The sequence below is a fragment of the Eptesicus fuscus genome, chromosome 20 (assembly GCF_027574615.1).
Source record: "Eptesicus fuscus isolate TK198812 chromosome 20, DD_ASM_mEF_20220401, whole genome shotgun sequence".
Taxonomy (NCBI): Eukaryota; Metazoa; Chordata; class Mammalia; order Chiroptera; family Vespertilionidae; genus Eptesicus; species Eptesicus fuscus.
Window position 1 is genome coordinate 9960800 of NC_072492.1, and position 13338 is coordinate 9974137.

The 13338-nt window shown below is 50.9% G+C and overlaps 1 protein-coding gene across 1 annotated transcript in view; it reads left to right on the forward strand.

Moving 5' to 3' along the window:
- PIK3R5 (phosphoinositide-3-kinase regulatory subunit 5) overlaps positions 1-2974 on the forward strand; it is a 70184-nt gene extending 67210 nt beyond the window's left edge. The window contains exons 16-19 of the mRNA XM_008153462.3: positions 1022-1115; positions 1191-1273; positions 1815-1927; positions 2058-2974. Of these exons, the coding sequence (XP_008151684.2) occupies positions 1022-1115; positions 1191-1273; positions 1815-1927; positions 2058-2205 (438 nt within the window). The 3' untranslated portion in view covers positions 2206-2974. The remainder of the gene's footprint in view (positions 1-1021; positions 1116-1190; positions 1274-1814; positions 1928-2057) is intronic.
- The last annotated feature ends 10364 nt before the right edge of the window (positions 2975-13338 follow it).

The window sequence follows — 13338 nt, forward strand, 5'->3', positions numbered from 1 at the left end:
ACAGATTGGAGGGCCCACAGGGGCATGGCAAGGCCTGTAGGAGGCTCTGGTGGTTTTCCAGGAGAGAAATGTGGCAGCCAGGTCTAGGCTGGTGGTGGTGATGGACAGGAATGGGGGCTATATGGGGACTATGTGAGCAGCAGGGCTTAGGGATGGGTTGGAAAAAGAGGGGCCCGGACTCCCGGATTTTAGTTTTCTGAAACTAATAGTACGTTGTCTCCAAAGCGGGCCAGGTCCGGAAGCGGCAGATCAGGAATGCGGGACATGTGAGTTCGAAGTGGCCTTGAGAGGTAGAAGGAAGAAGTCGGAGCAGGCAGTCGGATGGATGGCCCTGAACTCAGACATGAAATATGAGGAGGGGTGTATAGGTCGTCGAGGTTCCCTAACGGAGAACGTACAAGTGCAAAGAGCAGAGGAGCCAGGAGACGGTCCTGAGACCTGTGTCATGTGACCGCAGGCAGAGGAGGGTGTAGTGCTGAGCAGAGGCCCCAGCCGAAAGGTGGTGGGGAGCCAGGAGTCCCTCACAAAAGCCCAGGAGAGGAGAGGGGTGAACAGAAGCAAATTCTCCTGCAAGGGCACGTGAGCTGACCTTGAGATTGACCAAGGCCCGAGAAACCCTCTTGGGTTTGGCAACATGGAGGTCCCCCATGAAAGGGAGTTCCAGGCTGGCTCTGCCAGGAGCTCCAGGCCTGTGGGCCCCTCTCTTCCTCACTCCGGGCTCAGCAGGAGGTCATCAAGGCCACCCCTAAGGTGCTCAGCTCTCGTGTCCTGTGACCTGGTCACGGGCTGACCCAGGGACCAAGCCAGCGACATGACGCCCTCCCCAGAGTCAGCAAGGTCTACACAGGGGCCGGGGCTCTCAGTGAAGGAGCTGGCAGACCTGGGTGAATGAGAGAGAGCTCCCTGGGTGTGCCCACGACAGGCAGCCCCGGGCCCTGGCAATCTGGCCTCCTCTTTGAAGGGAAGGTGGCAGGCAACGGGGCTCTGAGCTGAGAGAGGACCTGGTTTGCTGCCTTTCCAGGGGGCCATCAGCGGACGAAGTCGCTGGTGTAACATGGAGAAGGTCTGCACCTCCATCAACCTCAACAAGGCCTGCCGGAAGCAGGAGGAGCTAGGTTGGTCGGGTGGGCAGTGCAGGGCTGGTGGCAGGGAGGGGCTCTGAGCCTGGCCTGAGCACCCCTGCCCTTCAGACTCAGGTATAGAGTCCCTGACGCTAAACCTGACCGAAGTGGTGAAGAGGCAAAACCCCAAATCCAAGAAGGGCTTTAACCAGGTAAGGGCTTCCCTCTCCTTGAAGCCACACCCTCAGGAGACTTACTGGGGGGGGGGGAGGGGGGGCGGGGGGTGTATGCACCTGTGTGTGTGCACGTGGGCACGTTGTATGAGAGGAGGGGTGTCCAAGGCTGTGGGGGCTGTGGGTGGGAGGAGAAGCAGGGTGAGGGGCGAGGTTTGGGGTGTGCACACACGTGGAGTGTGTGGGGCGTTAGGAGGAAGGAGGGGCCTCTGTGAGAGGATATGTGGTGTGGAAGGGTTCCGCCCTAAGTCGGAGGCAGAGCGGGCTGTGGGCCCCCAGGGCTCTCACGGTGGGGTGGTGGTGGGGGGGGGGAGCAGAGCACAGTGCAGCTTCTCCTCGAGGGCACTTGCTTCTTCCAGGCTCAGGAAAGGGCAGAGGCTGGGGCGGAGCCAGGGCCTGAGCCGCGCACAGAACCCCTCCCCTGAGCTGGCCATTCGCCTCAGAGAGCGGACAGACTAACGCCCACCCCACCCCAGGGTAGCGGGCAATTCCACGGGACTGACCTGGGCCTTCCTTCCAGATCAGCACCTCGCAGATCAAAGTGGACAAGGTACAGATTATCGGCTCCAAAAGCTGCCCGTTTGCGGTGTGCCTGGACCAGGATGAGAGGAAGATCCTGCAGAGTGTGGTCAGGTAGGAGGGGGCGCCGCTCTCCCCAGCTGAGTGGGGTGAGGGAAGGGGTCAGTTTCTGTATGTTCCCACCCGGAGGCCTGGACGTTGCTGGGGGGACGTGAGCCTGCCCTGACTCCTGCCCCGCCCACAGGTGTGAGGTCTCACCTTGCTACAAGCCTGAGAAGAGCAGCCTCTGCCCCCAGCCCCAGAGGTCGCCCCACGCACCAGCCCAGGACACGCCCGATCTCTGCTCCCTCCTCTGCCTGCCCATCATGACTTTCAGCGGAGCTCTGCCCTAGCGAGGCCCTGTGCCCGCCGCCCCCACACCCCCACCCCGCCCACCCCAGACTGGACGACCAGAAGCAGCCTCTTCCGAGCCTCTCCAGACAGTCGGCTGTGAGGGTCTCGCTCCTGGTGGAGAACCACACGGGCCTGCGCTGGGTCAGGGTCCTGCTGAGGGCCCAGCACGGGGCAAGGCAGGGCGTCAGTGGTTTCTGGGGCCTCGGGGCTCTGCTTGGCACAGAAACAGGCTTTAGGGAGAGAGGGGCCTGGCCACACAGCCCCTCAGGTTCCTGAGGTAGAAAGGAGAGCTGACCTCTGAGGGCCCCGGCCACCAACATGGTCAGTATCCTTTCTAGAAGGACCGGAGGCCCTGGTGCTCTGGGGTCTGGGTTAGGCCTCCTCTCCCAACCTGCGGCTGGCGGGCCCACTCCTTCCTTTGTCAAAGGTCTGGGAAACCCTTTGTGTCTGGAGTTCAGTCCCCTTGACTCCAGAAATGGGGATGAGACTTTTCATTCCTGACCTTCAGACTAGCCCCCATCTCTGTCCTCCTCCCTCTCCCCCTACCTCTCTCTCTTCCACTCTCTCTAAAAATCAGTGAAAAAAAAGATCCTCAGGTGAGGAATATGAATGAAAGAGAGAGAGAGAGAGAGAGAGAGAGAGAGAGAGAGAGAGAGAGGAAGGGAGGAAGGGAGGAAGGAAGGAAGATTTAGAAAGAAAGAAAAGAAAGAAAGAAAGAAAGAAAGAAAGAAAGAAAGAAAGAAAGAAAGAAAGAGAAGGAAGGAAGGAAGGAAGGAAGGAAGGAAGGAAGGAAGGAAGGAAGGAAGGAAGGAAAAGAAAGAAGGAAAGAAAGGAAGGAAGGAAGGAAGAGAAAAGAAAGAAAGAAAGAAAGAAAGAAAGAAAGAAAGAAAGAAAGAAAGAAAGAAAGGAAAAAGAAAGAAAGGCTAGAGCGATAGGGTTGAGGGCAGGGCCGGGGCCAGGATTTAAACTGGTGGAGGTGGGGGGAAGGGAACCATGCTAGCAGACAATTGTATGGCACACAGACCCCCTCCCTCCTCTCCTCCTGCTTCATCCTGATCCAAAGGTTCTGGGCCTATAGGCGCCCAGAGTATTCACAACTGGAGAGAAGTGGACAGAGCCGGCTCCTATCCGGAATTGCCACGCCTACTGTCCCAGCCAGGCGCCAGGGAGTGGTTGACTATATACTTCAATCTTTTTTATTGTATGAATAGGATGACCTACTATATGAGCGAGGGACATCCAAGAATAAATGAATTGAATTTAATATTATTGTTAAATAAAACATTAATCTTGTATTTAAAGACCTAGAATTATTTTTGTTGTATGACAATTAACTGCTAGTTGGGCAATTCACATAAATTATTTCACCTACAGCAGAAATAAGATTCTTGGGGGTTGTTTTGTTTATTTGGGGAATTTTCTTCTCTGTAGAAAATGTATTTGTGCTTAAATTTTCCCTGACACTGTTCCATTTAAGCCTTATCATGCTGCTGAGAGCAAGGAAAGTCAGCTCAATGCGGGCCCTCCGGATCTGGGGGTGCTTTCAGTCTTGGAGCACAGGGAGGGAGAGAAGAGGAGGCAAAGGGGTGGTGGAGGACACCTGTGACCTGGGAGAAGTACGTAGACCAAACAAAACTGCTCCAAACACAGCTGCTGGAGATGGAGGAAGAAGGAGCTGTGAGCTGCTGTAGGTCTGCACCGGCCCGCTATTGCAAACCGTAAAGCACACCTGGTGCTCTGTGCACTAACTGTGCTTATTTAGTCTCGCTCATGCATCTATAGGACATCGAGGGATCCCTGGACCTAGGATGGGCTCAGCGTGACTGGGTTCGGGCTGCAGGTCGGGCTCCGGTCTGCCTGGTGGGTCTCTCAGGCACCGTGGGCCAGCATGTTAGCACTAGACAGGAAAGCAGAGACAGGTGCGGCCTCCTCGGGCCTGGGCCTGGGCCTGGCACAGCATCTCCTCCTAACGTTCAACTGGCCAGAAGTGAGGAGGCACAACAACTCTTAACTCAGCAAATCTCATACAGAATAAAAACAAAATTACATGAGAAGAGCACTTCACTTCTGATTTCTTTCCAAAATCCCACAACCCTAGTCTAACGAAGAAGATACCAGATAACCCATGTGGGACATTCTACAGGATAATCTGACCAGTTCCTCGGACAGTCGGTGTCATAAAAAACAAGCAGGGACCAAAGGAGACGTAGGAAACCTGAAAACTAAACGCAATGTGGTACCAAGGGTTGGCTCATGAAACAGAAAGAGAATATTAATGAAAAAACGGGTGAAATTCCAATAAAGTCTGGAGTTTACTTTTTAAAACACACAAGCACCTCATTGTCAAACTCCTGGGGGGTTGGAGGGGAGGGAGGTGATGAAGAAAACTTAGAGGCAGCCCAAGGGGGAAAAAAAATACATGTTATCATCAAAGGATCAACAATAAAACTGAGATCTCTCTTCTCAACAGTAACAACAAGCCAGAAGACAATGAAATGACACCCTCAAAGGGCTGAAAAACCCCATCAACCTAGAATTCTATACCTGGTATTGTCCAATGATTTTTTTAAAATTATACACTGTTCATAAGAGATATACTTTAAATCTAAGAACACAGAAAAACTAAAAGGATAGCACCATGCACACCTGACCCAAAAAGCTAGTGGTGCTACACTAACATCAGACAAACATTTTTAAGGCAAGAAGCATTACAAAAGATAAAAAGGGACATTTTATAAAGATCAAAGAGTCCATCCAACAAAAAGATACCACAATCATGAATCTGTATGCATCCCATGTCATGCATTTAAACTATAAAGCAGAAACTGGCATAGTTGACATCTCCACAGCCATAGTGAAATACTTTAACACACTTCTTTCAATGGCTGATAGAACAAATAGACAAAAAATCAGTAGTGATATAGAGGATCTGGACAAAATAATTAATAAATGTGATCTTGCCCATCTGGTGTGGCTCAGTGATGGAGTGTGGACTTATGAACCAGGAAGTAATGGCTCAATTCCCATTTGGGGCACATACCCAGGTTGCAGGCTCCATCCCCAGTAGGGGACATGCAGGAGGCAGCTGATCAATGAGTCTCTTTCATCATTGATATTTCTATCTCTCCCTCTCCCTTCCTCTCTGAAATCAATAAAAATATATTTTAAAAATATAAATAATCCTATCCTATATAATAAAAGGCTAATATACAAAAAGACCGAACAGCAGAACAACTGGAACAACCGAACAACCATACAACTGGTCACTATGATGTGTGCTGACCACCAGGGGGCGTGTGCGGAACATGGTGGGCATTGGCGGTGGCGAGATGGTGGAGCAGGTGAATGAGGGCACCAGACCAAGGCAGGGCACCAGTTACTGTCATCGGGGCGAGCCTCTGGTGGTTACTGAAAACTCTTTGCTCCCATGCGCCACGGTCCCGCCCGGCGGTTGCACCTGCTGACGGCACCAGCCCCACTCACACCAGCAGCCGGCACCAGAGCCATTGCTCGCACCCGCTGCTGGTGCCAGTCCCGATCACTCAGTGCCATCAGCAGGTGCAAGCAGTGGCTGCTGGCCCCGATCGCCCCTGAGGGCTTCTCCACCACCCCTGCTCTTGAGGGGCGATCGGGGCAACAGCCACCACTGGCACCCACTGACAGCACTGGCCCCGCTTGCACCCGCTGCTGGCGCCGGCCCCAACCGCTCTGCCCAGTCAGCGGGTGCAAGCAGGGCCGGTGGGAATGGCGGCAGCAGGAGCAGGGCTGCTGGCAGACAGGGGACAGGGGGCCTCGGCAGGAGGGGCCGGGTGGGGGTGTGGAGGATGGGCCGAGACCCGCCCCTGTGCCTACCGTAGCCTTGCGGCCCACAGTTCCTTTCAAGGTGCACAAATTCATGCACTGGGCCCCTAGTAAATAAATAAAATAAATGTGATCTTTTTGAAATAGAACACTGTGCCCAACAACAGAATTCACGTTACTTTTAAATACAAATAGAATATCAAATTTCAAATGATTGAACTCAAAGTATGTTCTCTGACTACACTGAAATTAGACTATCAATAAAAATATTAGCCCTAGCCGGTTTGGCTCAGTAGATAGAGCACCAGCCTGTGGACTGAAGGGTCCCGAGTTCAATTCCGGTCAAGGCCAGGTACCTTGGTTGCAAGGTCCTGGCCCTGGTCAGGAGCATGGGCCCTAGTTAGGGGCATGCGGGAGGCAACCAATCGATGTGTCTCTCTGACATCGATGTTTCTCTCTATCTCTCCCTCTCCCTTCCATTCTCTCTAAAAGTCAATGGAAAAAAATATCCTCGGGTGAGGATTAATCTGTAATAATAAAAGCGTAATATGCTAATTAGACCAGAGGTCCTTCTGGACATCCTTCCGGACGACCTTCCAGATGAAGCCGGGGCTGCAAGGGAAGCCGGGGTCCCGGGTCCCAGACGGAAGCAGGTGCCAGCAGCTGGGGAAAGGAAGGCCTATTCTTGCACGGATTTCGAGCATCGGGCATCGGGCCTCTAGTATGTAATATTAATCCCAACTGATTGGGAATTAAGCACAACATCCCTAAATAATTCACAGGTCAATAAAATAAAATAAAATAAAAATGGAAGCTAGAAAATATATTAAACTGGTTAATAATGATATTGAAACTCTTAGGATGCTAGAGCAATGCTTAGGAGAAAATTTATTGCCATAAAAAGCATATCTTAGAATGGAGCAATAGCTAAAAATCAATTATTTACATTTACATCTCAAAAAGCCAGAGAAAGAACAGTAGATCAATCCTAAAGAAAGTAGAAGGAAGGAAATAGTGTAAGAACAGAAATCTATAAATTAGAAAAACCAACATACTAATTGATAAACCCCAGCAAGGCTGATGAGAGAGAGAATTATCAATATCATGAATGAAAAACAGGTCCTATACACACTAAAAAAGATAATAAAAGGATAGTACATATTCACCAATAAATTTGGCACTTTGGGTAAAATGAAGAAATTTCTCAAAAATACAATTTGCCAATTTGACGAAAGAAATGGATATACTGAGTAGGCTAATATAGTAAAGAAGTTGAAACCATTATTTTAGTAATTAGAATGGAAGCAAATCATCTTTTTACTGTCTCGGTTGTAACACATTTTTCAGAATGTAGCCTTTTCCAATGGACTTCTTTCACTTAGCAATATGCATTTAAGGCGCTTCCGGATCTTCTCGTGGTTTCATAGCTCATTTCTTTCTGTTGTTGGATAACATTCCATGGAGTTGATGTACCTTGATTTGTTTATTCATTCACCTACTGATGGACATCTCGGTTGATGCCAATTTTTGGTAGTTACGAATAAAGCCGCTATAAACATTGATGTACTGCGTTCCGTGTGGACGTGTATTTCCAACTTATTTGGGTAAATACCAAAAAGCGCAATTACTCAACCATATGGTGTAAGCATGTTTAGTTGTAAAACAAATGCCAGGCTGCCGTCCAAAGTGGCTGTGGCCCTCTGCCCTCTCCCCAGGTGGATGAGAGTTCCTGTGGCTCCACAGCTTCATCAGCACCTGGCGTTGCCCGCATTTGGGGTTTTCCCCGTTCCAGTGGGTGTGCAGTGATATTGTTGTCTGAATCTGCGATTCCCCAGTGACCGCGATGCTGAGCATCTTCCCGTGTGTGTATTTGCCGTGTGCTTGCCTTCTTCGGTGAGGTGTCTGTGCAGATGCTTTGCCCATTTCTAAGTTGTTTGTTTTCTTAATGTCAAATTGTGTTTTCTTTGTGTGTTTTGGATACCAGTCCTTTTGCAGACACAGTAAATGTTTTGCAAATATGTCTTCCAGTCTGCGGCTTGTCTTTTCATTTTCGTAGCAGTGCCTTTTGCCAAGCAGATGGTCTTCATTTTAATGACGTCCAATTTAGCAGTTTGTTCCTTTCTGGCAGCTTGGAGCTTCCTCTGGGGCTCAGAATGCAGGGGTCAGTCACCCTCCTCAGACCCCTCCCTGAGGTCCCTGACCCGCGCTCCATGTGCCCTCCAGAGGCACCGCCCCACCCCTGTCTGCTCCAAGCGGAGGCACCAGAGTGGTGTGCAGCCCCCGCAGCCTCACACGCACAGGAGACGAGTGTGGGCCCGCAGCTGGGTGCCTCCCCAGCGCTCAGACCCCCATCCTCCCTGTCACCCCCACCCCTCCAGCTCTGGGATGTTGGCCCCTGCCCTCGGAAGAGGGCTTCTTGCTTTCCTGGGGAGGAAGCTGCGCCCTCCTTTCCTGTTTCTGAACCCTTCTATTTCCTCCCCCAACCCTGCCACTACATCAGGTCCTCCGGGGGAGGGGCATTGTCCCCACCGCCCTGGGGGCACAGGCAGGGGGACAGAATTTCCATCTCAAATGGAACCAGAAGTATAAAATAGGAAACCTCAGGCAGAGTCAGGAAATCAGAACTTAAGGACCAAGAGAGACCGATTTCCCATAAATGCCTGGTTAGGAAACTGATAATACTGGGGTTTTCTTAGGGGGAGTTGGTTAGGGGCTGCCTCGCATCAGCCTTGGGAAGTTTTGCTTATGGTTTCCAGAGGCGTGAACAAAAAACCACCCAGGTTGGGTTAATCTCACAAAATACGCTGAATTGAACTCTGTTTGTCTGCAGGGAGTTTCCAAGGCTGGTCTCCATTTGTTCTCCATTTTAACAGACTCCAACTGAACTCTCCCTCCTTACATTCCCTGCTCACAAATTCCGCCCTCCCCAAACCCTCTGCAGACTCGCCTGGAGCTTTACAGTTCACGCGGCCCAAATTGCAATTCCTCGCTATCATCAAGTAAACTCATCTTTTTGAGTCTTGAGCTTGTCTCCGTTTACCTCTTTACTGAGGCTGATAACAGGCAGGTCCCTACCTGTGTCACTTCAGTTCTCCATTCTGTGCAGCAGGCACACACCTGTGTCCCAGCTCGGACCACAGCCCCCCTGTCGTAGCTCAGGTTGCCACAGCAGAATACCAGGTGTGGGGAGGGCTTAACCAGCAGCTATCCATTCCTCACAGTCCTGGGGGCTGGGATGTCCAAGATCAAGGTGCTGGCAGACTCTGTCTGTGGGGAGAGCTCTCCTCCTGGTTGCAGATGCCACCTTCTCGTCGTGTCTTCACAAGGTGCGGAGAGGAAGCTCTGTCTCCCTCTTCTTACAGGGACACGGATCCCATCATGGGGGCCCTACCCTCATGATGTCACCTAAGCCTCGTTGCCCCCCAGAGGTCCTACCTCCTAGTACCATCACCTTGGGGTTCAACATATGAATGTTGGGAAGACACTGTAAAATGAAAATAAATGGAGATGGGGCTGCCATCCCAGAGGAAATGCCTTGCAAGTCTTAGTCCCCTGAATGTTAAACAGGGCACAATAACCTCTGGACTGGGCCTAAAGCAGCACTCCTCTACCCCAAACTACTGCTTGCAAAGACAATATCTGCAGATACTATAACTACGAAACTGTTGACTACGGGGCGGGGGGTGGGCAGGGAGGGGGGCGAGCAGTGCCCAGAAGCATTCCACAATAAACATGGAAAAGGCTTGCACAGGAGCACGCTAGGAGGGGGTGCAGAGGGCTACTCGGCATCTTCCTAAGCAGGTACGTCTTCCCCTAATGGCTGACCTTGGGACCACACCAGGAGCTGCCTGATTCTATTGCCACATGGACAGTGACCAGTGACCTATAAACAGCTTTTCTTTGACCAACACCGACCTGCTTGGCTTTGGGATGGCTGACCGCCAAGGTGAACAAATAGTTTCCTGTTTAGAAGACCACCACTCTGAACAAAGAAGGTAAAATTAAATCAAGTCCCTGGGCCCAAGTGCATGGTGTTTGCCTCTGTGTTTGGGTTTGTACTGGCTTGTGGGTAGTGACCAAGAGCCTGGCCATATAGTCGGGCAGAAGGGCCATGGGAAATTGGCCTATTAAGATGCTCAGATGGGGCATGGCACTGTGGACGTCACTAGGGAAATTTGAAGAATGCATTAAAGTAGTACATGTCAATCAGATTCATGTGGTGATTGACGTTGATGAGTGTATATACCAGTGTGTTCGCTTGCGGTGGCCTCCTTCGTCCATGGGCTGCAATAAGGCAGAAAGGGGTTCAATCTAGACGCATTCCTCTTGCAGCCCTTGAGGCACAAAATGCCAGTAAGAAGTGTCCCAGCCGGTTTGGCTCAGTAGATAGAGTGTCAGCCTGTGGACTGAAGGGTCCCAGGTTTGATTCCAGTCAAGGGCACATACCTCAGTTATAGGCTCAATCCTGGCCCTGGTCAGGGTGCATGTGCAAGGCAACTAATCGATGTGTCTCTCTCACATTGGTGTTTCTCTCTTTGTCTCACCCCCTCCCTTCCTCTCTCTAAAAACCAATGGAAAAATATCCTCGGGTGAGGATTAATGAAAAAAGAAGTGTCCTGTACCAAGAAGAGAGACAGAGACTGCAGATGGCTGTGGGGCAGAGTCCCCGGGGGAAGGCTGGCAAGTGGAGGACGTCAGACCATGTTGCAGCCCCAGGGGCTAGACATGGGTCCTGACGGGAATAGACTGACTCTGGACCGTGTGTACCAGGTGGTAGATACGCATGCTCAGAGCACAGCAAAAGAACCAGCACAGAAGATCCTGAGCCAAGTTAGACCGCCAAGTTACATTCTCTTAGACCCAGGGACACATCCTCATACTCAGAGTAATCGTTGCATAGGTAACTGGACCGGGCAATTAAAGCAATTAAAACAGCTAGAGATATGCGTGCATAAAACAGCTGGTCTTGTTTACACGTCTTCGGGAGTGTTTGCTCACACTCACCATGGGGGTGCTGAGGATGTGTCCCCACTAGATAGATCCCTCTGCTTTTCTGATGGATCTGGGGGTGAGGGGTGGGGGGGAAGGAAGCTGGTATGACTATACCATTCTCCCCACCATGGGGAGATAATGGTATGTCTATATATTTTTCTTTCTTCCCCACATCACAACTTTTTCCTACCTGAGGCAGTACTTCCAGGACTGGGCTGCAACTACAATGGTCAGAAGCAGGCATGATTCCTAGGCAAGAAGTTGTAAATATGCTTTTACCTTTTTATGTCAGAATTCCTACAGCCCTGACTGTGTGGGCTGTACTTTCACTCCATCTGGCGCAAATGGGGTTAATGATGAATGTACCCATATGGCCTAGTGGTAGAAATCACCCGCTAGTCCTGTACGGATGGGGAGAAGGGGAACTAACAGCTGAAGGTAAAGGAATGAAGCCATGGGTTATGCAGAGAGAAATCCAATCCTTTTCCCAAAAGGCTCTGAGCTCTATTATGAGAGGGTGAAGCTGAGACCATTCCTTCCTTCGGAACCTGAACCTCAAATGAAGCCTGCACACCTGTGTGGCCTTGCCCCAGGGGACATGTTCATCATATGATAGGATGATGGACCCACTAATTATTGATGACTAAAAGGAACTCCAGGAATGTGCCAGCACCTTTGACCTTTATTTTTCAGGTCCTGTCTACCATCATTGCAATAGGATCTAACAATCACTGGCATTGTTGGTAAAATTATAATACCAATATTGATAGTCAAATACTGGGACATACTTTTTAAACTAAAAACCTACTATATGGACCCCACACTCACTCCTCCAAACACTAGGTATAGTCACGTTGCTACTATTGCTTTATCTGTTATATAAATGCTGCACCCAATGTAGATGCTCAGACAGGTATGATCATGTTGCCATAAGGTAACCAAGGTCAAAGGCCAGGAGAGGGGCGGGCAGACAGAGACTGACTCCAATCAATTCTGCCTACAGAATGGAACCCATAAAAATGATGGACGAGGAAGCTAAGTGGATTTCTGTTTGGTGAGTCCACCCTATGTGCTGGGAGGGCACGGTGCCCTGACCCACAGAGAGAGGCCATGGAAGCTCTGCTCCCGGGCCCTCCCAGACCTCAGCCTACGCGTAGCCTTGTAATAGCACTGGAACAAGTACAGAGCTTCCCTGAGTTCTGTGAGTCATTCATAGTGAATGTCAAGCTCAAGGTGTCATGGGAGGCCCTGGATTTATAGCCCATCCTTTGGAAATGTGGGAGGCCCGGGGCTCCCTCCCCCCGCCCCCCCAAGTGTGGCTGGTGTCTGAAGAAAGGGCAGTCTTGTAAAGGACTGGGTCCCTAACTTGTGGGATCTGATAGTGCCTCTGGTGGTCAGTGTCAGAGTGACGTGGCAGTGCACCCAGTTAGGGTGGAAAGAGGACACGGCTCCACCCCGAAAGCAGTGGGGATGGGATTTTTTTATGCCATTTTGCTCTGTAAGGGGGATGGAACTCCAGGGGGAAGACACACACATGTGCATACAATCACACCACATCAGCTCACAAACCCCACCCCCATGACATCAATGTGGACCGTCTGCAGGGAACACAACCGCTTGTAGAAACGTGACGCTAGGTCTTTATCTAGAAAGGCACTTCCTTTCACTGCACGGTTAGTCCTCGCTCCATCAGAAAGCTGGGACTGGGCGGTTCTCTAGAGGAAAGCCGGCAGGGAAGGCTCACCTTTCTCAGCATCTGGACTTTTTTCCTCAGGAAGTGACTGACTCAGAAAATGCACAGTTTTTGTTTCTCTTGAGGCCACCTGCGCTTCCAGGAAAGAAAGCCCTGAATGTCAGGCCTGCGGCGTCCTGGTTCACAGGTCCTTTGTTCTCCTGCTGACTCGAGCTAACCAGAGGGGAAACAGTGGTCAAGACGAGGGAAGCTCTAAGCAAGAGCGGAGGATGCACCCACGCCAGGAGGATGTCTCTCAAGTCTATCTTGATGGGCAACCACAACGTATTTTTATTGGTTTCAGAGAAGAACGGAGAGGGAGATAGAAACATCAATGATGAGAGAAAAATCATTGTTCAGCTGCCTCCTGCATCCCCCCTAATGGGCCCCCCACACACCTGTTACTGCCGCACACACACCCCAACCCGCGTATGTGCTCTGACCAGGAATTGAACGGTGACCTCCTGGTCCATAGGTCGACGCTCAGCGCGGCTGCACTTACAACCACGATGTTCTTAATCGAAGAGGATGCATGGCTGCTAAGAAGCGGTCCCCTGGAGCAGTGCACACCTGAGCTCCCTGTCTGAGAGCCTGTAAACTGGCCTCG